The sequence below is a fragment of the Vitis riparia genome, chromosome 19 (assembly GCF_004353265.1).
Source record: "Vitis riparia cultivar Riparia Gloire de Montpellier isolate 1030 chromosome 19, EGFV_Vit.rip_1.0, whole genome shotgun sequence".
NCBI classification, from domain to species: Eukaryota; Viridiplantae; Streptophyta; class Magnoliopsida; order Vitales; family Vitaceae; genus Vitis; species Vitis riparia.
This window is the reverse complement of record NC_048449.1, coordinates 428,971-454,072: the sequence shown is the minus strand read 5'-3', so window position 1 is coordinate 454,072 and position 25,102 is coordinate 428,971. Positions and strand designations below refer to the sequence as shown.

The 25,102-nt window shown below is 33.4% G+C and overlaps 3 protein-coding genes across 4 annotated transcripts; 2 read left to right on the top strand and 1 right to left on the bottom strand.

The window, feature by feature from the left end:
• Positions 1–1,753: 1,753 nt before the first annotated feature.
• Positions 1,754–18,655, top strand: LOC117908806 (probable leucine-rich repeat receptor-like serine/threonine-protein kinase At3g14840). 2 transcript variants are annotated; one of them, XM_034822575.1, is made up of 24 exons: positions 1,754–1,902; positions 1,996–2,164; positions 3,902–3,973; positions 4,082–4,150; positions 4,272–4,343; positions 4,440–4,511; positions 4,621–4,692; positions 4,807–4,878; positions 4,972–5,043; positions 5,134–5,205; positions 5,289–5,360; positions 6,202–6,273; positions 6,825–6,890; positions 12,961–13,020; positions 13,127–13,162; positions 13,317–13,357; positions 13,856–14,235; positions 14,455–14,650; positions 15,428–15,550; positions 15,783–15,901; positions 16,016–16,226; positions 16,350–16,587; positions 16,865–17,015; positions 17,966–18,655. In XM_034822575.1, the coding sequence occupies exons 1-24, from the start codon at positions 1,806–1,808 to the stop codon at positions 18,356–18,358; spliced, it is 2,997 nt and encodes a 998-aa protein (XP_034678466.1). In that variant the 5' UTR covers positions 1,754–1,805; the 3' UTR covers positions 18,359–18,655. The 2 variants fall into 2 exon arrangements, with proteins under 2 accessions (XP_034678466.1, XP_034678467.1); XM_034822576.1 differs by lacking the exon at positions 6,825–6,890.
• LOC117908814 lies at positions 10,465–11,788 on the bottom strand. Its single transcript, XM_034822587.1, has 2 exons — positions 10,977–11,788; positions 10,465–10,657 (listed from the first exon to the last, which is right to left on the bottom strand). The coding sequence occupies exons 1-2, from the start codon at positions 11,785–11,787 to the stop codon at positions 10,623–10,625; spliced, it is 846 nt and encodes a 281-aa protein (XP_034678478.1). The 5' UTR covers position 11,788; the 3' UTR covers positions 10,465–10,622.
• A 1,350-nt stretch (positions 18,656–20,005) lies between the features above and the next one.
• On the top strand, positions 20,006–25,058 carry LOC117908813 (protein trichome birefringence-like 41). Its single transcript, XM_034822586.1, has 5 exons — positions 20,006–20,362; positions 22,221–22,392; positions 23,841–24,016; positions 24,187–24,345; positions 24,640–25,058. The coding sequence occupies exons 1-5, from the start codon at positions 20,115–20,117 to the stop codon at positions 24,932–24,934; spliced, it is 1,050 nt and encodes a 349-aa protein (XP_034678477.1). The 5' UTR covers positions 20,006–20,114; the 3' UTR covers positions 24,935–25,058.
• The last annotated feature ends 44 nt before the right edge of the window (positions 25,059–25,102 follow it).

The window sequence follows — 25,102 nt, the reverse complement described above, 5'->3', positions numbered from 1 at the left end:
TTGAAAATATAACTATTTATTATTTTATTTGATTTTTTTTTCATATTTTTAACAATAAATTAAATAAAAAAGTTTAAATTATTTTTGGCCTTTTGGTCCTTTTCCTCCATTTAATTTCCCATGATCCAAAAATTAAGTACAAACCTATATGAAAGTGTAAGGAACTTGTACTTGATGACCACTAATTTGTCAACATGACTTAAATTAATCAATAAGTACAGACGACTTTATCTGCATATCCATAGGTTTGGTGGTGACAAAGACTTGAAGGAGACGATAATTTCAAAATTGTTATCTTCTTTGCTACGGCACTGCAACTTGGTGTTACTCCCCAAGTCAACTTCCTCAACTTGAATTTAAAAAAAACTCAGAAAGAAGAAAATTCTTTTTATTCATACCTTTGATATTACACAATGTTTGGCTGGTGAGAAAGTCTTAGAAAATGAGAACCAACTTCTTGCTGCATAGGATATTCACCACATGGCCATATTATATTGAAAAATAAAATAAAATTGTATTGAGTTGACTATGAAGCAAACTTGAGCTGTCACCGGCAATCCATGGCCTGTAAATCCGTTGTCTTTTGAATTTTATTTTATTTTATTTTTTTTTTGGGGAATTTTCAGTGGTGAATCCAAGAAATATATAAATGAATTGAGCTGTTCATGTTAGTGGGTTTAACTTCAGAAGGTAAAATAATTGAAGAATATGAAATGATACTAAGATGTCTCCAATCAGTTTTTATTACTATAATTAATTATTAAATTTTAAAATAAAAAGAATATACTAAATATTGTGTGTGTATATATATATATTGATCACCCTTAACTTAATATGATAGAAAATAAATTGTGTTTTTGTTTTAGTATAAATATGGAAGTTTAGACATACTTGTAGATTTGAAAAAAGTTTTAAATATTTATTTTTTTAAAAAAACCTTTATCTTTAAAATTTGGGGGAAAAAAATGCTTTTTGATTAATCAAATGTAAAATCATTAACCATGGTACAATACGATATAACCATGGTTACGGTATAATATAACGATATATCACATGTTGAAATTAAAGCATGCAGTAAAAGGGCAATTGATGAAATGTTTACATTGATTAATCACATGGAAAGTCATTTTTGTGTTCCACTGGTATCAAATAATACGCTTAGTTCATAATGGTGTGAAAATCCAGGTTCAATGAGCTCTTCCCTTTCTACACCAAAATTTAGTCCGTGTGTGTATTCGAGTTCGCAGTACGTGCCCTTTCAACCCTCAAGAGAAAAACAACACAGAGCAAAAGTCTTTCTTTTTCCTTTATGTATATATATAAATAAATATATTCATATATACCACATTACACACATAAAATTTAGATTACTTGACTTAATGAATCAGTCAAATGAATTAAGATAAATCTATAAAAAATCAAGTAATAATGTGTTCAATTACATTATAGATCACAATGCAAAAAATAAAATAATATTGATTTATGACATTATCATATTGATTATATAAGTTCACACGTAAAAATTTCCAAGACATTGAACTTATGTTTTTGTTTTAGTATAAATATGGATTTGAAAAAAGTTTTAAATATTATTTTGAAAAACTTTATCTTGCGAAAAAAAAGCTTTTTGATTAATCAAATGTAAAATCATTAACCGTGGTACGATATTACGATGTATCGAAGTCTTCTCTCTTTCTCTTTCTCTTTCCTCCCGTACACGACAGAGACCCTCTACTTAACCCTTCATCTATCCTCTATTTCTCCTCCAAACCCCAGCCCTCCTCCTCTGCAACAACCCTAAAACCATGCCCTCCATTAACAGCCTTCTCTCTTCTTTACTCATTGCCTTCACTTTCTTCACAACTCTCACCTTCTCTGCAACTCTCCTCCCAAATAATGAAGGTGATACTACCATTCATTCTACCTCATTTTTCATAGTTCTATATATATATATATACTCTCAAAAATCAATCTTATTATTATTACACTTTACAGTGGAAGCTCTGGAAGAGATCGCGAAAACTCTGGGGAAGACGGACTGGAACTTCAGTGCGGATCCGTGCGGCGGCGAGTGGGGTTGGGCGACGAAGAATCCGGTGAAGGGGTCGGAAAATGCTGTCACTTGTAGCTGCACCAACAACACTGTTTGCCACGTTGTTAGCATGTAAGTTAATTAAACTTCTATTTATTTGCTCAATTTTTTTTAGTTACTAAAAGGATTGAGTCAGTTTAATTACAATTCAATTAAGAAAACAAACTATAATCATCGGATTATAAATAAAGTTTTTATTTTCAATTTGAAATCTAAATACGTCGGAATTTGTATAAATTTTGAATCATATAACTCAAAAAATAAAAATAAAATATTTCAAAGTTTATTAAAACTTTAAATAAAAAACAAAAGTTATAGCCTATATTTGGTTCTCACAAAATTTGAGGAAACAAAGTTGAGAAAAAAACGTAAAAGGAAATAAAAAGTTAAGATTTTTTTTTTTAATTTAATAAATTATTTTTACATACTTCTTCAAACTCATTTTATTTATTTCTTTTTATTATATATAAACTAGATAATTTAAAAATATATAAAATTTTGATAAATTTTAATTATATTTGATTTTTTTTATATTTTTTATGGTTAAATCAAATATAAAAAACTATTTTGATTCTTTTTTTTTCTTAGTATTTTATGGGAAACAAATATAACTTTAATATAATATAATTTATGTATTTTTTGGTTCATACTATTTTCATTTTTTTTAATACCAAAACACATTCCAATTATTTTAGAATATGTTATATGTGAAAATAAATTAATGTGAAATATTTTATTGAAGGACTATATATAGAATAGTTGGCTTCCACTATCCACCCTAATTTACCTAACTTATATAAAAAGAAGGTTTTAATATTAATGACCATATTTAGTGAATAAATAAATTTCATTTTAATATTGACATTTGAATATTAGGTACTCTTTTATTTTATTTTTCCAATGGTTTTTTTAATATTTCTATCATATAATTTTATTTATTTATAATAATGAGTTAGGTGGGTGGGCCCAATTTGTTGTGTTGACTTTGACTTCTAAATTGGCCTTCAGGTCCAATAATTTCAGACTGATCCCATTCTGGGATGTTAGGAAAAAGTTCGAAAGGAGAATCTTATCCTGTGGCTCAATTAGGAACTGAGGTCCAATGGGCCCACCTCTTTTATGTCGGCAGCCAAGTGAGGTTGGGCCCTTGGGGATATATACGGACGGGAAATGCAAAGCTATACCTATCCTGGTCTAAATCAAGACCATTAAATATGTATCGTGAGATATAATGAAATTTAAATATAAACAAATAAAATTATAATATAAATAATAAAACTTAAAAATGTATACATAACACCCTATGAATCTAGTTTCTTGAATTGTGTTTGGATCAAGTTAAGCTTTCTACTAAGTTAAAATTTTAGAATATATTTGAAAATTATTTTTAAAAATAGTTTTTAATTTTCAAAAATATAAAGATGCGTTACTATTAATGTATTTGGTACGAGAAAAATGCTAAGAAAAGAAAATAAATGAAAAAAAAATTATTTTTTCTATATTTAGGGTTTTTTTTTATAAAAAGTATAAAAAAAATTAAATATAATTAAAATTAATTAAAAATTTATATATTTTAAAATTATTCAGGTAAAATATTTTAATAAATTTAAAATAATATATAAAAATAATTTATTAATTTTTTATTTTCTTTCAAATTTTATTTCTTGTATTTTTCCTTAAAATTTGTAATGAACAACCTAGTCTAATTTTTTTTTTTCTTTATAGAATATTTGAAAAATAATGAAAAAAATATACAAATCAATCATAAGTTAATTAATAACCGTTAACGTGAGTACTTATCTATTGTAGAGTCCTCAAGACTCAGAATCTCCCAGGATCTCTCCCACCAGAGCTGGTGAAGCTTCCTTACCTCCAAGAAATGTGAGTATTTCTCTAACTTAATTTTTCTGCCAATTTTGGCATCACCCATTTCTTCAATTACCCACTTAGGACTTCAACTAACTTAACTGTAATTCATCTACGTCACAGTGACTTCACCCGCAACTACCTCAACGGTTCAATCCCTCCAGAATGGGGTACAATGCAACTAGTAAACATGTATGCTTTCTCTCCATCTTTGTATATATGGTTGAAATTTTGATGGCTTATTCAATATGAACCTTTAAGCATTTCATTTTTTATTTTTTTTTTTGAATTTGGTATGTGGGTGTTGTTGCAGTTCTCTGATCGGAAACCGGTTAACGGGTTCGATTCCCAAAGAGCTTGGAAACATCTCTACTCTTGCAAACCTGTGAATTTCTAATTACCCATTCATTTCCCTTTTCAGTGTGTGATCTTTTAAGAATTATTTTTTTTGATGCAAAAATTTTGGATTTGATATGCGTAGAACCGTAGAGTTCAATCAGCTTTCAGGGGTTCTTCCTCAGGAGCTTGGGAATCTGTCCAGTATAGAGAGAATGTAAGACCCTTTTGTTTGTAGATTTTGCCAATTATGGGTGTTATCGGTTTTTTTTTTATTATTAACGCTGGTGGGTTTATTGGTTTGGTTGTGTTTTTCGTTGTTGAAGACTTCTGACCTCAAACAACTTCACTGGGGAGTTACCACAAACATTTGCAGGGCTTACCACATTGAAGGACTTGTAAGATTTTGAAGTGTCTTTTCTTTTTTCGGGTTTTTGTATGCATAAATTAGCATTTTTTTTTGTTGAATTCTGAGATTGGGGCTATTGTATCTTTGTTTTAATTCAATGCAGTCGGGTTGGAGATAATCAGTTCACAGGAAAGATACCCAATTTTATACAGAACTGGACAAAACTTGAAAAATTGTGAGAGCTTTGTTGAATCTGATGTTTGAGTTGGTATGAGTGGCATGATTTCATTTATAATCACATATTCTAATTGAAATTTGCTACCGACAGAGTGATTCAAGGGAGTGGTTTCAGTGGGCCGATTCCTTCTGGCATTGCCCTTTTGACAAAAATAACTGACTTGTGAGTAAAGCTCTCCTATGCCATAGCTTTGATAATTTATATGGATTGAAATTATTATATTTTTATTTTTTATTAAATTTCTATGTGCAGGAGAATCAGTGACCTGAATGGAACTGAAGCAACTTTTCCACCATTGAGTGATATGAGAAACTTGAAAACACTGTGAGTAGATTGCCCTTGATAATACACAGTACATAGAACATATTTCAGAGATTTTTGGTGATATATATTTGATTTGATTGCAGGATATTGAGGAGTTGCAATATTGTTGGCCCGCTACCCGATTACCTTGGGGAAATGACAAAATTGAAAACCCTGTCAGTATATATTTAGTATCTTTTCCCCTTTACCTGTTGCAGACTAATTGTTAAGATTCTTTGAAACGTGTTTTTCTACTAATTCGGAGATTGTTTCATGTTATGACTTCTTGCATAGCTTGTGATGTTCCTTGAGTGGTCACTGCATCTCTGTGTTTTGACTAATTTGGATTTTGAATAAGCTGCTTACAGCTTGCATTGTTTGTATGAATAGATAGAAAATAAGACCCTGGAGACATGTCGAGAAGGCTCCTAGTAGTCTGGCTTTTCTATAACTTCATAAATGCTTCTTTGAGTGTCATATTCACTGCTAAGTAGGAGCCTGCTTGTTGCATGGGCTCACACATTGCTATTTGCACCTGCCTATTCAGCATGTATGTTTCATGACGTATCAAGTAAAAATTGATAAATAGCCATTTTGTCTCTCTGAAGTGGATGGCTTTATGAGTTTAGTTGTCATAATTTCTGGGATCTAGATTCTTAATCGGACAAAATGTGGGAAGGGAATCTTTACTTGCAGATAATTTAGACCATCTGAAACTAGAGTAGTATTTTGAGCCAAGAAGAAAAACAGATGGTCAATGTATAAGCTGCCAGTATCCAGTGACAAGTGGTAATCATAAACGGTTATGTGGTGGAAGGAGCTTGAGACATAGCTCCTACTTTGTATTATTTGCCTTATTAAGAAATTGTTATGATGCATACACAATTCCATAAACTTCATATTTGTTCATTTCAGCATGTCATTTCGGTTTCTTGGTATTGTTTTTCCATTCTCAGGTGTTCGACTCTTTCGGGGTAGTGCAATTTTTAATGCATTCTGTTTATGATTCTCTTGCAGAGATCTGAGTTTTAACAAACTAACTGGAGAAATTCCAAGCAGCTTTGTCGGTCTATCAAATGCAGATTACATGTAAGCAGTGTATTTTCATATAAAAATTTCTTCTTTAGGTTTTGACAACTATTCAAGCTGATTCCAAGGGGTGAAATTACCTAATAATCGACAGACTGAAATGAAAAACCAATGTAATGGCCTAAATGAACCAAGAAAGCTTAGAGGATGTGGAGTTGAATTGATTTTAAGACTAAACCACATTGGTTGGGCTTCAGTACTGAATTTGAAAGATGAGTTTAATGGTCTAAATGAAGAAAGAAGTCCAATGTGCTACAAGTAAAGGTTAAATCTAAAAGACCAAGTTAATTGCCTAAATGAGCCAGGAGATTTTAGAGCCTAGGATCAAATTGATTGAGTGACTAAATCACATATGTTGGCTTTAAAAGCCTTCATAACACACTGAATAAAGAGCCAATTGACAGATGAATTCATTCTGATTGATTGAAAACTAAATTTTGGTCCTTGAAGGGGGAATTACTAGTAAGTTTTTCCTATCATGCTTCAAATGTTACTCTAGTGAAGAAAACTACTTGAGCAATACTAAAGTTGGACAACTCAATGTTATGTAGGTATTTTACCGGAAACATGCTAACTGGAGCCGTGCCTGATTGGATGCTGAAAAGAGGAGACAACTAGTAAATTTTTTTCTCAAATGCTTTATATATTGTTGTGGCTATGTTTGTTTGTTTCTACTCATCACATGTTAACCATCAATTTGCTTTTATTACTTTCTTGCTTCTATTTTTTATTAGTTTTAATGGGCATACACTTGCATCCTTACAGCAAATAAATTTGGCTTTGAATATTGATTCTATGTTTCACCATGAATTCTGATTATCGATTAATATTTCAAATATTTGGGTAGCAAACATTCTGTTAGTTCTAAAGTTTGGAAGAGATAATTGTTCTTTTATTCTGTGCTATTAAGGAATCTGATTAAAACTGTTCATGCTTTGTATGAGGACATAATACAGAATTTTTCATGCAAAACACGATTTCCTCATTCCTTTATGAAGAATTTGTAGACTAACTATGGAGGAACATAGACTCAATTCATTCTATGATACTCTTATTACAATGAAAGAAAGCATAAATAAATAGCCTACAGATATGAGACAATTCCGGACTGGTATACTATCACCGGACGGAATTTCCCTTACATGGAAAGAGAATAAACTCTTACATGAAAGTGAATAAACTATTACATGGAAAGAGAATAAACTCTTACATGGAAGTGAATAAACTATTACATGGAAAGAGAATAAACTCTTACATGGAAAGTGAATAAACTACCTTGCTAGAATTACTCCTAAATCAATTATAATAAAGCAGTATATTTCACTAATTTAGGGAAGTAAACAGAGGATGCTAAATATGGGGAGGAACGCACAGGATGGAAGGCGACGTGGGCTTGATTTCCAACACTCCCCCTCAAGCCGCGTTGTAGATGTTGATCATTCCAAGTTTTCCTGTCAGATCTTCGAAGTTAACTCGAGCAAGAGCTTTTGTGAGAATGTCAGCCGTTTGACAGTTTGTCGGAGTGTAGCTGACTTTGAAAACTCCTTCTTCAATCTTTTCCTTGATAAAGTGTCGATCTATCTCCACGTGTTTAGTTCGATCATGATGAACCGGATTCTTAGCGATACTGATGGCAGCTTGATTGTCGCAGTATAACATCATGGGATGCTTCAATGGAACCCGTAATTCTTCTAACAGCCTGTTCAACCAGATTCCTCGCAGATACCTTGTGCCATAGCACGAAATTCTGCCTCAGCACTGCTACGAGCTACCACTGACTGTTTCTTGCTTCGCCATGTAACCAAGTTCCCCCAAACAAATGAACAATAGCCTGAAGTTGATCTCCGATCAGTCACTGAACCTGCCCAATCTGCATCTGAAAAAATCTCAATCTCTTTCTTTGTTGTTCTTTGAAAGAAGAGACCCTTTCCTGGTGTCATCTTGAGGTACCTCAATATTCTGATCACAGCAGTCATGTGTTTTTCGGTTGGATTATTCATGAATTGACTTACCACACTAACGGAGAAGCCGATGTCTGGCCTTGTATGAGAAAGATAGATGAGTTTCCCCACAAGACGTTGATATCTTCCTTTATCAACTGGCGTACTTCCATCACTTTCTTCCAGTTTGACAGTTGTATCCATAGGTGTTTCTGCCGGCTTGCATCCTAGCATTCCTGTTTCATTCAATAAGTCCAGAACGTATTTGCGTTGTGAGACTGCTATACCTTTCTTTGACCTAGCAATCTCCATTCGAGAAAGTACTTGAGGTTTCCAAGATCTTTGATCTCAAATTCCTTTGTCAGTAATTTTTAAGTAAGTCAATTTTCTCTTCATGATCACCTGTCAAAATTATGTCGTCCACATATACAATGATAATTGCCAGCTTCCCTTCTGGGAAGTGTTTCACAAATAATGTGTGATCAGATTGACATTGAACGAATCCGTACCCTTTCACTACCTTAGTGAACCGTTCAAACCAGGCCCTGGGAGATTGTTTGAGACCATACAAGGATTTTCGGAGTCTGCAAACCTTGTTGAAGTTTGATGTCGTCTCAAGTCCAGCAGGAATGTCCATGTAACTTCTTCCTCTAAGTCACCATTGAGGAAGGCATTCTTCACATCAAGTTGGTGAAGTGACCAATCGAGATTAACTGCCAAGGATAAAAGTACACGAACAGTATTGAGCTTGGCAACTGGAGCAAAAGTTTCTTGATAGTCAATGCCATAGGATTGGGTGAATCCTTTGGCAACCAACCGAGCCTTATACCTGTCCACATTACCATCTGCCTTGTACTTTACTGTGAAAATCCACTTACACCCAACTGGTTTCTTACCTCTTGGGAGGTCAGTAATTTCCCACGTACCATTCTTTTCCAGCGCCCGAACTTCCTCATCGACTGCCGCCTTCCACTTAGGATACTTGAAAGCTTCCTGAATATTCGAGGAACTTGTATCTCTGTGATGCTAGAAGTGAATGCACGAAACGTAGGTGATAGCTTATCATAAGAAATAAAATTTCCAATGGGATGCTGAGTGCATGATCGAATTCCTTTCCTCCAAGCTATGGGCATATTAAGAATATCATTTTCTAACTCGGAATCAACAGTACCATCAGGAGTGTTGTTACCTGGAAGTTTGCTTGGATTAGGACCCGGTTCAGCCTCATGGGTTTGTTGAGAAAGTGCTCCTTCCTCCGTTTCCTCTTGGATGTGCTCCTTATCCCACAAGTCAACAATGGACTCGGGCTGATTAAATGACTCTGGAGGAATGTGATTTTCAGTGATGATTTGTGGCTCACTGAATGACTCAAGATCCCAAATCGATATTCCTGAGTTGAATTCTCCCCTGAATATCGTTTTTGGGATAGTAAGGCTGGGTTTCAAAAAATGTGACATCCATTGAATTGTAGAATTTTCTTGTGACCGGAGAGTAACACTTATACCCTTTTGATTTGAAGAATACCCAAGAAAGATGCACTTGAGTGACCTAGGATCAAGTTTACTTCGATGTTGTTGATTGATATGAACAAAAACAGAGCACCCGAAAATTTTGGGTGGGACGGTGGAGATGAGACGAGTAGTCGGAAAGGATTTTAGGAGTGTTTGACAAGGTGTTTGGAATTTTAGTACCCTAGACGGCATCCTATTGATGAGGTAGGCTGCCGTAAGGACAGCTTGCCCCCAGAATAATTTTGGAACATTCATGGAGAACATTAGTGATCTAGCCACCTCTAACAAATGCCTATTTTTCCTTTCAGCGATTCCGTTTTGTTGTGGGGTATCAACACATGAACTTAAGTGAACTATCCCTTCTTGTGCTAGAAATTCTCCTAGAATGGAGTTGAAATAATCCCTAGCATTATCAGACTTTAGAATTTGTATTTTTGACTGGAATTGGGTCTGAATCATATTTTTAAAATTTTTGAAATTTGACTCGTTTCAGATTTTTCTTTCATGAGGAATACCCAAGTTAATCTAGTGTGATCATCTATGAATAAGACAAACCACCTAGTACCAGTTACATCTTTTATTCTTGACGGACCCCAGATATCGCTATGAATCATTGAGAATGGACTAGACTCTTTATAGGTTGAATGGGAAAATGAGACCGGACTTGCTTTGATAATTGACAGATTTCGCACTCAAAGGATTTTGGATTTTTATGAATAATGAAGGAAATAAATGCTTGAGATACATAACATTTGGATGACCTAAGCGATAGTGCCACAACATAATTGCACTATCGTTATTTTGACATGAAACCGAAAAAGAATTACTACCAACTGCCATTTGAGGTTGTTCTTGTGGATCATGGAGCTCCTTAAGGATGTAGAGTCCAGAGCATTCCTCAGCATTGCCAATCGTCTTCCCCGAATCCAAATCCTGAAATTCACAGTGAGTGGAGGAAAAATTAGTAATACACTCTTTTCCTTAGTGAGTTTACTAATTGACAATAGATTACAGTCCAAGTTAGGAACAAGGAGAACAGAGTTGAGAGTAAGATCCCTTGATAGCACAACTGAACCTGTTCCGGCAACCTTTGATAGTGAACCATCTGCTATTCGGACTGTTAAATTATTTGGACATGAGCTATATGTATCAAAAATTGTCGCATCTCCCGTCATATGATCAGATGCTCCTGAGTCCACGATCCAAGGTTTTTTACGTTTCTTACCAACAGTAAAGGCACTCAAAAAATTACCTTTGTGAGCCAAGGTTCCGGAACCAATGAGCTGGTTGGAAGATGAGCCAGTTTGTGACTGTACTGACAAAAGAGGAGACAGTAGTTTCTGAAGCATCTCCATTTGCTCCTTATTAAAAGGGCTAGCTTCAGGTTGTGGCGATTGTTCATCGGTAGCCACATGATTGCCTCGTCCTTCTTTCTCAAGTGGTTGACGTGGCTTCCAATCTACTGGCTTTCCATGAATCTTCCAGCAAGTTTCTCTTGAGTGTCCCGGCTTTCTGCAATGATCACACCAAGGTCTACCTCCTTTAATTTTTTGACGGTTGTCAAAAGGAGCGAATTGAGTCTTAAGAGCCGAGCTTTCTGCCATATTCAGTTGTTGATGGGATCCCATCATGAGATTTTTCCGACTTTCTTCACGACGCACTTCAGAGAATGCCTCTCTGAGGCTAGGTAGAGGTTTTACTCCCATGATTCTTCCTCTGATTTCATCAAGATTTTTGTTCAAACCTAACAAAAATTTAAACACACGTTTCCCTTCGACAATCTTTTTATACAACAAACCATCTGTAACACAATTCCAGTTATGAACCTCAAACGTATCAAGTTGACGCCATAGACGAGTAAGAGTATTGAAATATTCAGTTACCGTAAGGTTTCCTTGACGCAAATCGTGGAGGATGCCTTCAATCTGGATGATTTCAGATGTGTTTTCCTTGTCTGAGAAAGTTTCTTTTGCAATGTCCCAGATTTCTTTGGCAGTATCAAATGACAGAAAATTTTCACCAATGTCAGGGGTCATAGAGTTGACTAGCCAGGACATGACCATATTATTTCTGCTATCCACTTCTTGTAGGTTGATGCTGTGGTTTCTGGTGCCGCCGAAGCTCCGGTGATGTAGTCATCTTTCTCCTTTCCCCGTATAAACATTAATATGGATTGAGACCATTGCAAATAATTTTGCCCATTCAGTTTATGGGCTGTGATTGGCAGATGAGAGGTTTCCATTTGATGAGAGGATGAAGACGATGAGATGATGATATCAGAAGTAGAGGATGATGAGTTGGTAGCCATTCCAAAGGCTGGACCGTATTTAGGCATAACCTAGAAGAATAGAATTGAGTAGAAAAAAAAACCGACTAAAGATGAAGACGATGAGACAGGATTAAACCTGCTCTGATACCATGAAGAATTTGAAGACTAACTATGGAGGAACATAGACTCAATTCATTCTATGATACTCTTATTACAATGAAAGAAAGCATAAATAAATAGCCTACAGATATGAGACAATTCCGGACTGGTATACTATCACCGGACGGAATTTCCCTTACATGGAAAGAGAATAAACTCTTACATGAAAGTGAATAAACTATTACATGGAAAGAGAATAAACTCTTACATGGAAAGTGAATAAACTATTACATGGAAAGAGAATAAACTCTTACATGGAAAGTGAATAAACTACCTTGCTAGAATTACTCCTAAATCAATTATAATAAAGGCAGTATATTTCACTAATTTAGGGAAGTAAACAGAGGATGCTAAATATGGGGAGGAACGCACAGGATGGAAGGCGACGTGGGCTTGATTTCCAACACTTTACACAAACAGCTGTTGCACATTGAAAACTCTTGCCACCAAAAGCAATAAGTCGTATTTCTGCTCCCTTTTGCATATAACTTGGATTCTAGACAAAAAAGAGGGTGATATGTGAGGATGGATAGATGGATTGTAGAGTATTTTAGGCTTGGGGGAATTGTTCTTTGCACTATAGCTCAAAGTGGTTTAGGACCACTCCTAAAGGAACAACTGAGCTATTGGTTGTGTGTTGCATGGCTAATGGCACAAGACACTTCATCTCTTGGGTTATTTAGAAATAAGGTTCAGATAATCAAATACCATGTATGCAATTCTGTTCATGTGAAGTCATGATTTATTAACTTGATGTTCATTCTGCATGGAAAACTATGATGAATTAAACTGTGAATACTGTGTGCAGTGATCTTTCATACAATAACTTTACTAGTGAAAGCTCAAGAGGATGTCAGGAACGGAGTGTGTAAGAATACTCTTATCTAACATAAGATATTTCTTTTCTGTATTATTTGCTGTGTAAAATCATCTGTTTAGCATCTAAACTTTCAATACTATGATATTGTCTACAGAAATTTGTTTGGAAGCTCATCAGGAGGAAATAACTCGTGAGTTTCTAATTACCATTTTAAGGATTTTAATAAATAAATGTTTTCTGAAGCCAATAATTTTTTTTAGCACTACGATTCTTTCCTTGTCATGTAATATTCAAATATGATGTTGTGATGCTGACTTTTTCTGGCCATTACGTTGTTTTCTCAGTGGAATTGTCTCGTGCTTGAGAAGCTTTAATTGCCCAAAAAGTAAGTTTAAATATCATATGCTATCTTGACATTGTTAATTAAGAAATACAAAAGAATGAAATTAATGGAAGAATATAAAGGGATTTTAGAATGTCATCAATTTCACTTTCCATAACTTGAGATGAGTCTGATTAAGCTTCAACTCAAAATTTGTGCTTCTAGTGCTGATAAAACACTGATCAGACCAGCTTTGTAAGGGACCCACATTTCAGCACACTGTGTCTCAAAATCTCTTCAAGATAGGCATTCTCCTTTCTTGTGCTTTGCCCTGTGCATTTAGGGTATTGCTAATGCATTTGGGGTTGAAATCTTTCCATGGGATCATATGGTCTATTAAAAATGGATTGGTATACAGTCCAAAACAGTGTCACAAGTTTGCTGATTAAAGTAAAAGTTTGGGAAGGGTGGTTAATGGATGTATTTTCTTGTGCCTTTTTCTAAATATCATTTTTCTTTGCGTGTTCAATTTCACCAATCTATTGTAGGTTTTTTTTCCAGAGTTTTACTCCATGCACATAAATTGTGGTGGAAAAGAAGTAATTGTTGATGGAAATACCACATATGAAGATGACACAGATTCTGGTGGACCATCAAAGTTCTATCAGAGTAGAACAAACTGGGCATTCAGCAGCACAGGTCACTTCATGGATGATGACCGTCCTACGGACTCCTTTATTGGGACAAACGTGTCTAGACTCACCATGGAAAATTCTGGACTGTATACAACCGCACGCCTCTCCGCCCTGTCTCTCACTTATTATGGATTCTGTCTGGAAAATGGAAACTACACAGTAAAGCTTCACTTTGCAGAGATCACCTTTACTGATGACAAAACATATAGCAGCCTTGGAAGGCGTTTGTTTGATGTTTATGTTCAGGTAATGAATCACATTACTTCCATGTTCACCAACCAAAGTTCTAATTTTAAAAAGTATTAAGAAATTTTAGCATTTTGGATTCAAGCCATTTTGAGTTCTTGACTTTAACCTATATAAAAATTCAACTTTTTTGCACAAAGTTTTAGAGAAATCTTGGGACACCATTTCAATTTATAGCACCTTGAAAATTTCAGTTGTAATTGGAGTGGTTTGTTGCAGGATGAGCTGGTTCTCAAGGATTTCAATATTGAGGATGAAGCAGGGGGTGTTAGCAAGGAAATCTTAAAATATTTTACCGCAGTTGTGACTAATAATACCTTGGAAATTCGCTTCTATTGGGCTGGGAAAGGGACTACAGGTATCCCAGTTAGAGGAGTTTATGGTCCTCTTATATCAGCTATTTCTGTGGCCCCTGGTACGTCACACATTTTCTGAGCTTGTTTTATGAATTTTCTTTATCATTTTTATTAAAAGGCATGATATGCATATTGAGCCCAAATCCTACAAGCTTAAGCTTTCAGGAAAATTGGTAGTTGAACATGATTTCAAAGCTTGGTTTTGGGGGAGGTCCTGGGTTTGATCCTTCTCTCCGCAATTTGCATTTCCTTTATTTGTTTGTTGAATAAAAATCCAACTTTTGTCTATCTTTGTCCACTGGATATGAATCTAAATTCTATTTGTCTCTCCACATGTGGGTAGTAAAGGAGGGTAAGGTTTAGCTTTTAGGAAAATTAGTAGTTCAACAATTTTGAATAGTTGGGATGTAAAAGGGTTTGTTCTTCTACTTTTTCTCAAATTACACATTTATTATTGTTAAGTGATTTGGTTCAGTCTGCACAACTCTTTTCTTTAGGTCACTTGGAACCAACATGGACATGATTCATTATTTTTGAAGGGTTTAGCACAAGTATGTTTTGATATATCTATATATATTTGGATGCTACCTATATCGCAGGAAATTTCATTGCTCTGTATGTGGTGCTCTTCTGAAATTTTCCAACAGTTCGAGCATCTTTTCATGTTTATTTAGCTTCAACTCTCTGAAGAATTAATGTTGATAAAATATTTTTTGTTGTTAGCCTCTTTTTTCAGCATCACTAACGGTTGGATTTTGTTTTTCTTTGTGCCATCATTTGCCCAAAAGCATCCATTCCATCTGTGTATCGGTTCTAACTTTGTTTTCTTCTTGCAGATTTTATACCTCCTACCGAAAATGGAAGCAGTAGTATATCTGTTGGCGTTGTAGTTGGCATTGTGGCTGGAGTCATCCTTTGGTGGAGAGGTTGCCTAAGGCGCAAAGATACGTTGGAACAAGGTATTGATTATGAAAAAATTTGTCTATCAAAACATTTGATTGTTGATGTCGTAGCAGTGGATTGGTTTGCTGGCATTCATGCCAAAACATGGTATCTAATCAGGGTTGATTTCTCTGGATGTAGAAGATACAGTTATAATCCATCAAAATCCTTCTCAAACTATTAGGAATTTAGAAATGATTGCAATTTTTTATTAGATATATTTCTTATCTAACGTGGCTTCTTCTACAGAGTTAAAGGGTCTAGATCTGCAGACTGGTTTGTTTACCTTAAGGCAAATTAAGGCTGCCACAAACAACTTTGATGCTGCCAACAAAATTGGAGAAGGTGGATTTGGTTCTGTTTACAAGGTATTCAGCACAAGAATTAGTTTTCCCTCATTTTATGCATTTAAGATGTTTGGTAAGCAGTTTGTTCTCATAAAACTTTATACTGAAGAGAGGACATTATTTCTCGAAATGCAGGGCGTCTTATCTGATGGCACCATAATTGCAGTGAAGCAGCTTTCTTCCAAATCAAAAGAAGGAAACCGTGAGTTTGTGAATGAGATAGGCATGATTTCTGCTCTTCAACATCCTCATCTTGTGAAGCTCTATGGCTGTTGTATAGAAGGAAATCAGTTGTTGCTGATAAATGAGTACATGGAAAATAACAGCCTCGCTCGTGCTTTGTTTGGTCTGTTTTTTTTCACATCTGCTTACGTGCTTTACTCAATTGCTTCTGCTATAAAACTACATGTATATGAACTTGTGTGATTGTGCTTCTTACATCTAACTTTTGGTTGATATGATGATTTAGGCCCTGAAGAATGTCAATTACAATTGGATTGGCCAACTAGACACAGGATCTGTGTTGGCATAGCAAGAGGGTTGGCTTATCTTCATGAAGAATCAAGGCTGAAGATCGTCCACCGAGACATCAAGGCCACAAATGTGCTTCTTGATAAGGATCTTAACCCCAAAATATCTGACTTTGGTTTGGCCAAACTTGATGAAGAGGATAACACCCACATTAGCACGCTGATTGTTGGTACATTGTGAGTCACTATCTCCTGATTTTTAGTTAATGGCCTTTTCCTTTCTTTTGAATGGATGTCAATGGTTTTTTACTGCTTCAGAATTCAGGTAACCCAGATTTTTATGGCTGTGATAATTTCGGTATCATTATTTATCTTTCCCTTTAGCTCAAATAGGAAGCAGTGACACTGTTATCACTTTGGAAACCACATCCTAGAATTTTTTGCTTTTGATCACCAGTGTTTACCCTTCATTTCAAATGGAAAATTTGTGTAAAATCATACTCTCATTTTGCAGTGGATATATGGCACCTGAATATGCAATGCGGGGCTATTTAACCGACAAAGCAGATGTTTACAGTTTTGGAATTGTTGCCTTGGAAATTGTCAGTGGAAGAAGCAACGTTACTTATAGGCCAAAAGAAGAATCCATCTATCTTCTTGATCGGGTAATTTTGACAACATTCTTTCTTGCATTTGTTGTCTCTGAATTTTCTCATTCTTATCCATTTAGGCTGATTGCATAATTTTAACAGCATGGTTTTTTATTTGTGTTGGGAAGCATCTTCAAGGATGGATGGCTTCATCGTTCAAATTACAAGCTGTAAAACCTGTTGAGAACCCAGAGTATAAATTTATCCCCTCACACTGGTTCTGTCTATCACTTTCTACAGCCAAAAGACATGCTTTAACCTCGTTTTGAAATGGGCAGTTCTGCATAACAGTAGCAGGTCATGCTGCTGTTTTAGCAGATCTGCTGAGTGAAGCAACTTAACTAGAACCGACCAAGGACTAGCTGCTTTCCCAGCCTGATCAAAGTGGAAGTGAATAGGATCCAAATCATGAACCCCTAACCATGGCTCTTGAATTATATATATATATAATCATCACATAATGGCAACTACATTTTCCTATCTTGGGCCGAAGTTATATTCTGATTCATGGCATCCTTTGGACCATTTTCCTAGTTCATGACTCTATATGGATCAAATAGGCTCTCTTGAACAAAAATTTGCTCAGACAAACCGAAATTGCCCCAATACTACTAATACTTACATGTATTGCTTCCTTTTCAACCTTAAATGAAGAAGCAGGTAGTATAATGACTTCAATTATATTGTGTGGTATTACCGTATTAGTAATAAGACGTCATCCAGGACCTGCCTGGACCACTCTGAGGAAACTCCTATATTGGCATGCCTCTTTCTGGGAAGCAGGCTAGCTGGGCATATTCCATTCATTACATATCAAATTTTGATCTCATTCAATGTGGTTGTGGCATTTCCATGGCTTCATTCAGCATATGTTGAAACAAATAGTCTTGCAGCCTGAGTCCCTATTGCTTGAGTTAAACACGAGCAATTCTCTTATTGGATTTTCTTTCTTTCTCAACTTCTAGGCACTGTCTTTAAAAGAGAAGGGGAGCTTAATGGATCTAGTTGACCCCAGATTGGGCCCAGACTTCAACAAGGAAGAGGTCATGGCAATGCTCAACATAGCTCTCCTGTGCACGAACATCTCTTCAGCAGTCAGGCCAGCTATGTCATCAGTTGTGAGCATGCTTGAAGGCAGAACTGCTGTTCAGGACATTGTTTCTGATCCCAGTGCTCCTAGTGATGACTTAAAGCTCAAGGAGATGAAGGAGTATTATCGCCACATCCAAGAAAAGAGAATGGGTGTGAGCGAGAGCAAGGCTCAGAGCATGCCAGATGGGCCATGGACTGCTTCTTCATCCATCCCTGATCTCTACCCAGTCAACTTGGATTCTGAATATTGGGAGAAGAGAGATTAAATGTTGGCTTTCAATTCTTCTTTGTGTTCTTCTTTGACACCATTTATGAAGGCAGGTGCATAGCATTTCTTTGAATTTGTATAAATATTTTCATGTCCTGTAATCCATAGGTTTTACAGACAAAAGTTTTCAATTTGATAAAAAATGTATGTTTGGGAAATATGTTTTAAGTTGTGTTTGAAAGAAATGCTTCTTCATCAAACTATGAAGCTTTTGTGTTCATTCATCAAAGATTGTTGGTCAAAGGGATTTTTGGATTAATGGATATATTTTAAGCTCAGAAAGAAGTTAGAACGAGTGAATATTTCTTTTTTACTTGTATTTTATTCCAATTGTTGTCTGACATTTATTTTAATCTTTAATTTTATCAATTATCTAGTCTAGTAGAAAAATTGATTGATACCCAATTCATTCTTCCTCTTGAATGTTCAACCTGATTGGGTTAGTTGGAAGCAAATCCAAACAGGAACTTAGTCTTGCTATGCATGAACAATAAATTAGACCAAAAGAATGACTTTCAAAACTTGTATTTGAATGTAAAAATAATGAAAACAATGTAAATATTTGAAAACATATGCTTTTATCTAATTGGATTTATTAAAAATATGTATACAAGTTTTGGAAAACAAAATTGAAAAAATGATGAAAACAATAATAATGATTTTAGGAAACACTTTTGATATTTTTAATACTTAAAATTTTTTATCATTTAAATGTTAGAAATGTTACAAACCCTTTCTAAAATCACTCCAAAATATACTCTTAATATAACTCTAAAACCATTTTGGGACATGATTACACTCATAACTATCAAACAAGGTTTTTATACATTGAAAACACGAGGCAATCCAAATTGATAATATGATAAGGTCTTAACTTTTCTTTGAAATTTAAGATTTGGATGATGCTTTTATTATTTTACATCAATTTTTATTTAAATTTTAGACAAATTAAACTTATTTACACTTCATATGAAAAGAATAGACAAACTACCAACCATGGCAGAATCATGGTTAATTAATAATAATAATAAAAAAATCGTTTACCCATTCCATCTATTGAATTTAGTGATAAGAGCCATTAATCCTTCATTGATGCTTTCAAACCATAGATTAGGATAGTCAACCAAAAAACTTTTCAATTAAGGCAAATTGTACTTATCTTTTTTTTTTTTTTATTCAATTTGTACCATCTAATAATATGACAAATCATTATCAAGTAGATAAAAAATAAAAAAACTCTCTCTCTCATTGCCTGAGTGGTATATTGAGATTGGTTTAATTTTTGGTAGGTATCAATTTGACACTATCGAAGGACTTATAGTTACATGAATTCAAAAATTTAAGAAATCCAGAAAATGAAAAAAGAAAGAAAAAGTAGTTATCCCATGGAGAAAACGAAACCAACCAAGGGCCTCTCATTGGCTGAGTTTTGGTCAAAAGTCCACATGACACCTTATTATCCAGGGCATCTCCTGTACATATTAATATATTATCACACCATAGTGACCATACATGACAACACACCCAAAGTTGTCCTTTCCTCTTTTGAAAAACAGAGACAAATCACTTCCTCATTTACCCACATTGAAACATTACTCTCTTTCTACATCCTCCTTCTTTTGTCTATATATTAAATAGAAATCTTGAGACATGGGAAATGGGAAATGGGAAATGGGAAATGGGTCTTTACTAGAGTAGAATTCCACACAAAACCCATCTCTGTTTCTCTCTCTTGGGGAGCTTGAGATTGAGAAATGGGTTCATGGGTTCAGGGTGTTTTGTTCATTTTTGTTGTTGTTGTTGTCTGTATTGGAAATGCGGTTGGGAGTGGGGAGAAGTGTGATTTTTTTCAAGGGATATGGGTTAGGGATGAGACATATCCTCTGTACAAGGCGGAGGAATGCCCATTCATAGAGAGGGAGTTCAATTGCCGGAGGAATGGGCGCATGGATGATTTGTATCTCAAGTTCAGATGGCAGCCCCAGGGCTGTGCTTTGCAGAGGTAAATCCTCCCTCTCTCTCCCTCTCTCTCTCTCTCTCTGAGTTGTGTATTGGTTCCTCCTCTAGGATTTGTGTGTTGGTATGGTTTTGTTCTTATTGGTTTTCTGCTGTTTCTCTTTGATTTGTGTATTGGTTCCCCGTGGTGCGTGCAATACTTGGTTTAGTGTGGAGTGAATGGATTTATAGGCATTTTCAAGGAATATTTCTCACAAAATGCAAACTAATTTTCACTTTGAAAGAATAAATCCTTTTCAAAGAAAACCCATTTATATTTTATGGAAATAGCATGTTTAGTCCACACTTTTAAATACTAATAATAAAAAAAAAAAACCCTCTAAAAAAATCATTCAAATTTCATATATTCTAAGGAAAAAATAATATTTATTAAAGTCAAATTAATACTTATATAAATATCATTAAATGGTGATAACTTGGAACTACTTTTACTTTTTATTCATTATTATTGTCTATGTTTTTTTAGTCGCTTTTTAATAATTAGGGTAGAAATATTTGTTGTAATTTTATGGGTTGAAATATTGAATTTATAGCTATTTTTTATGACTCATTAATGTTGTAGGTAATGATTAATGATCCAAAATTGATATTAAACCAAATGCAATAATTAATTATTATTACCTATTTTATTGCCAACAATATTTCCTTAAATTCCACCTGTTAATGTGGCATTTTTAATTATTTGTATGATATTTTTATTGGTTATTTATATTTATGAAAATCTTCAAAAAGGTCACAATATGTGAATTATTTATTTTCACATGTTGTACATATAATTTATTTATTTTACATAAATCTCTTTCAGTATTTTAATTATTTATCAAGTTTATAAAAATATTATTTATTTACATATATTTATGTAAAAAATAAATTATTTTTTAAACGCAAAAGTCAACCTGACTTCTGATTGGCTAAGAAAGTACACGTGCTAGAGGTGCGCGTGGGATGGTACTTTACACTTTTGTTGATAGTGATGATGACAAAGATTCTGTGTTTCCATGTGGTGAGTGGAAGAGAAATATCTTAATGCGATGAAGCTCACGGGTCGTACGGTGGAGGTGCCTTGGGATTGTGATTTTTTATTGCTTGATTTTTTTATGATGTAATAACATCATAATAATTATTCTTGCCATTTATTTAAAAAGGGTCAAATTATAACTACCCTTAATATTAGTAAAATGATAATAAAATAATTGCAAAATAAATTTAATAATAATATAAACCATAATAATTATTTTAAAATGATAACGTGAAAATAAAAAGAAATAAGTTGATTAGTAGTGCCATCATTTCATTACAATGATTACCATATTTTTCCCTTTCTGACTTTTTTCTTAAGATAAATTAGTAATCATTGCTCATCATTATAAGTAGTGTCATTGAACAAATTTTAATTTCAAAAATATTTTTCTGTTTTTATCTAAAATTCATTAATTTGAAGATGTGTAATTTCATAAAATAATTTTTATTATTGGTTTTTTTTCTATTTTGCAAAATAAATCAAATAAAAGAATTAAAATGAACAGAAAATAAATAAAGATGAAAAAAAGAGGTGAATCTTTTTTTGTATCTATTTCAATGTGACAGTGATTTTAAAAAGTATTTTTAATATTTTTAGTACTTAAAAAATAAAAATTTTTAAATATTAAAAATATAATAAACACTTTAAAAATTTATTGTCAAGCACACTAAAAAATTTATTTATTTATTTTATATTTTTTAGCCTTTTTTCAATAATAACCAAGATTTAAAATAAATGATTTAGAGTTGGAACTTCATGTTTTATTTTCAAAACTCGAATAAGAAAACTTGATAATTTTTTTTTTTAAGTTTTGATTTTGCAGATTTGATGGACAAGATTTCTTAGAAAGATTTAGAGGAAAGAGCATAATGTTTATCGGAGATTCATTGAGTAGAAATCAATGGCAATCACTCACATGCATGCTTCATGCTTCTGTTCCTCAAGCTCAATATAATGTCATGAGAGTTGGTGACGTCTCCACATTCACATTCATGGTATGTTTGATTTATTAATATTTTATTTTTAGATTAAGTATGGATATTCATTATGTTTGTTTAATATCTTAGAAAGTTTGAGATAAAGAAAATAAAAAATAAAAATATTGGTTTACACTTAATAATTGTTTTTACGTGCTTTTTCAATTTTTTTCTCTCTAAATAGTAGAGAATATAAAATTTAAAAATATATAATTTTCATTATATTTGTTTGTTTATATTTTTATTAAACCAAATTATATAATTATTCATTATTCAAATAAATCCTTAATGATTGATATTATATATATCATTAAAATTTTAAGATCCCATTTTAAAAGATCAGAAAAAAATATTTAAGAAAAAAAAAAAGTAAAAAGTTGGAAGAAAATTATTTTTTTGACGGACATGATCGACTTTATTTTTCTATTTTTATTTATATACAAAGAATGAATCATTTAAAAAATATATAAATCTTCAAATAGGTTTTATTCTATATGATTTTTCAACTAATTTATTTATTTTTTCTATATTTTTTTGTGATCAAATGGAGCTTTAAAAAAAAATCTAAATCTTTTTATTATGTTATGTAATTAAAATAAAAAGGAGCATGTGACGGTGGAGTTGCATCAAGAATGTGATAGATAGTGGTGAGGTCACATCTTTCTCCTTTTTGTTTTGTTTTTTTCACATGAATTTGGTTTTTATTAATTTTGACAAGAAGACCAGACAGACCATGTTTGGGTGGTGAGAATCTTTTTGTCATGGTTTAACAACCATGTGAGTGGTGGTCCACTTCTTGGTTGGGAGCTTCCGCCCACATTAATGGAATTTCTATTCATCACTTTCTCATCCATTTCCCTTCATTATTTCAAAATCATACTCTAATCTCCAACCCCATTAATTTTTTCATCATATCATTTTATTTTCAAAAATAATAAAACTTCCAATCAATTTATTTCATAGATAAATACTTTTGATTTTGTGTGAAGTTATAAATTATGTCCTATATCACTCTCCCAAAATAAAAAAAATCAATCAGAAAATTAGGTTATTTCATATAAATAGACAATTTTGTTTTGTTTTTTTTTAAAGTTTAAATGTTTATCAACAATTGACCAAATGCAATTATCAAAGAACTTAAAATTTGGGTCTTAAGATCATTTGTAATGTCATAATCACATCAATTAGGATAGAAAATAATTTTATCTATATTATCAAGTAGTCATATCTATTGTCTAATATGAAATTTGAAAACTTTTATAATTTTTGTCATGATAGAATATTCATAACTTTTAGACCATAAAAGTCGATATCAAAACAATATCATCTTAAAATATTATATCGATAAAGATAATCTCAATTGACTTGGGAACCAATCAATTGTGAGTGTATTAAATGATTTGTACATCATGAAATGTAATGACTAAATATTAATTCTTTTTTGCTATTCATGGATGATATTACAGGATTATGACGTAAAAGTGATGCTCGATCGTAGTGTATACCTAGTAGATGTCGTACATGAAAAAATCGGAAGAGTCTTGAAACTTGACTCGATTCAGGGGGGCAAGCTTTGGAAAAACATTGACATGCTTATCTTCAATACTTGGCATTGGTGGAATAGAAGAGGACCAATGCAACCGTTTGTCCTAAACCTTAATACTATTTTTCAAATTTTTTCATTTAAAACAAGAAATTTTATCTCTAAAATTCAAATCATTCAAATTATTGTATTAACCATTAATACCAATGTGTTATATCCGATATTTTATTAGTATTATATGCCTAAAAATTTTTCTCCACATCTTGTAGATGGGATTACATTCAATCAGGAAAGAAGATACTCAAGGACATGGATCGAATGATTGCTTTTGAGGAGGCGTTAACAACTTGGGCTAATTGGGTAGACTTAAACATTGATCCTACAAAATCTGAAGTTTTCTTTCAAGGAGTTTCTCCATCTCATTACAAGTAAGCTCTCACATTCCCCAAATATTTGTTAATGTAATATAAACATATACAAGTATTACATGAGAAGACATGAAAACAGCATTTGGAAAACATTTTAAATTTCACTATCTCAAGTATTATTTAATTTCAAAGTGCTTTTATGATGTTAAAATAGTATATTATTTACTTTCAAAAATAATTTTTTTTTAAAAATATTAACTACAAATATTTTAGTACGGATAAAAAAACGTATATTTTAATAATATGTTTTTGCTTTTAAAAGTAAAAAAAGTACTTTAACGATTGTGAAATCAGTGGCACGAGCTGGGGTGAGCCTGGTGCAAAGAACTGCGTCCACGAGAAGGAACCCCTGCTAGTTTCGACATACCCGGGCGGTCTGCCACCGGCTTTGGGGGTGCAGAAGGGTGTGCTAAGTAAGATGAAGAAACCAGTACTATTGCTGGATGTAACAAACCTCTCACTGCTGCGGAAAGATGGTCATCCTTCTATGTATGGCCTGGGAGGACCAACGGGAATGGACTGCAGCCATTGGTGTCTTGCAGGAGTTCCTGATACTTGGAACGAGATCCTTTACAATTTGATCCTGTGAGCATTGATTTATGGGTGAATTGCCTTAAGAAATTGGACAATTTTTGGGGGAAAAAATTGAATAAGATTGTCATTTCCATGGCATTTAGTAAATAACAACTAACAAGTCCTTTGGTTTACCTCAATTTTTTATTGTGAGTTGGGTGTCACATCTTGGGCTGTTTGGATC

What these genes read in the sequence shown, in the direction of transcription:
- LOC117908806 (XM_034822575.1), top strand. Translation starts at nt 1,806, where the DNA reads ATGCCCTCCATTAACAGCCTTCTCTCTTCTTTACTCATTGCCTTCACT. An exon ending in TCTCCTCCCAAATAATGAAG is followed by an intron (nt 1,903 to 1,995) that starts GTGATACTACCA and finishes TACACTTTACAG; the next exon opens with TGGAAGCTCTGGAAGAGATC. An exon ending in AAGCTTTAATTGCCCAAAAA is followed by an intron (nt 13,358 to 13,855) that starts GTAAGTTTAAAT and finishes TTTTTTTTCCAG; the next exon opens with AGTTTTACTCCATGCACATA.
- LOC117908814 (XM_034822587.1), bottom strand. Translation starts at nt 11,787, where the DNA reads ATGGTCATGTCCTGGCTAGTCAACTCTATGACCCCTGACATTGGTGAA. An exon ending in CGGAACCTTGGCTCACAAAG is followed by an intron (nt 10,658 to 10,976) that starts GTAATTTTTTGA and finishes TGTGAATTTCAG; the next exon opens with GATTTGGATTCGGGGAAGAC.
- LOC117908813 (XM_034822586.1), top strand. Translation starts at nt 20,115, where the DNA reads ATGGGTTCATGGGTTCAGGGTGTTTTGTTCATTTTTGTTGTTGTTGTT. An exon ending in CAGGGCTGTGCTTTGCAGAG is followed by an intron (nt 20,363 to 22,220) that starts GTAAATCCTCCC and finishes TTGATTTTGCAG; the next exon opens with ATTTGATGGACAAGATTTCT. An exon ending in AGAAGAGGACCAATGCAACC is followed by an intron (nt 24,017 to 24,186) that starts GTTTGTCCTAAA and finishes CACATCTTGTAG; the next exon opens with ATGGGATTACATTCAATCAG.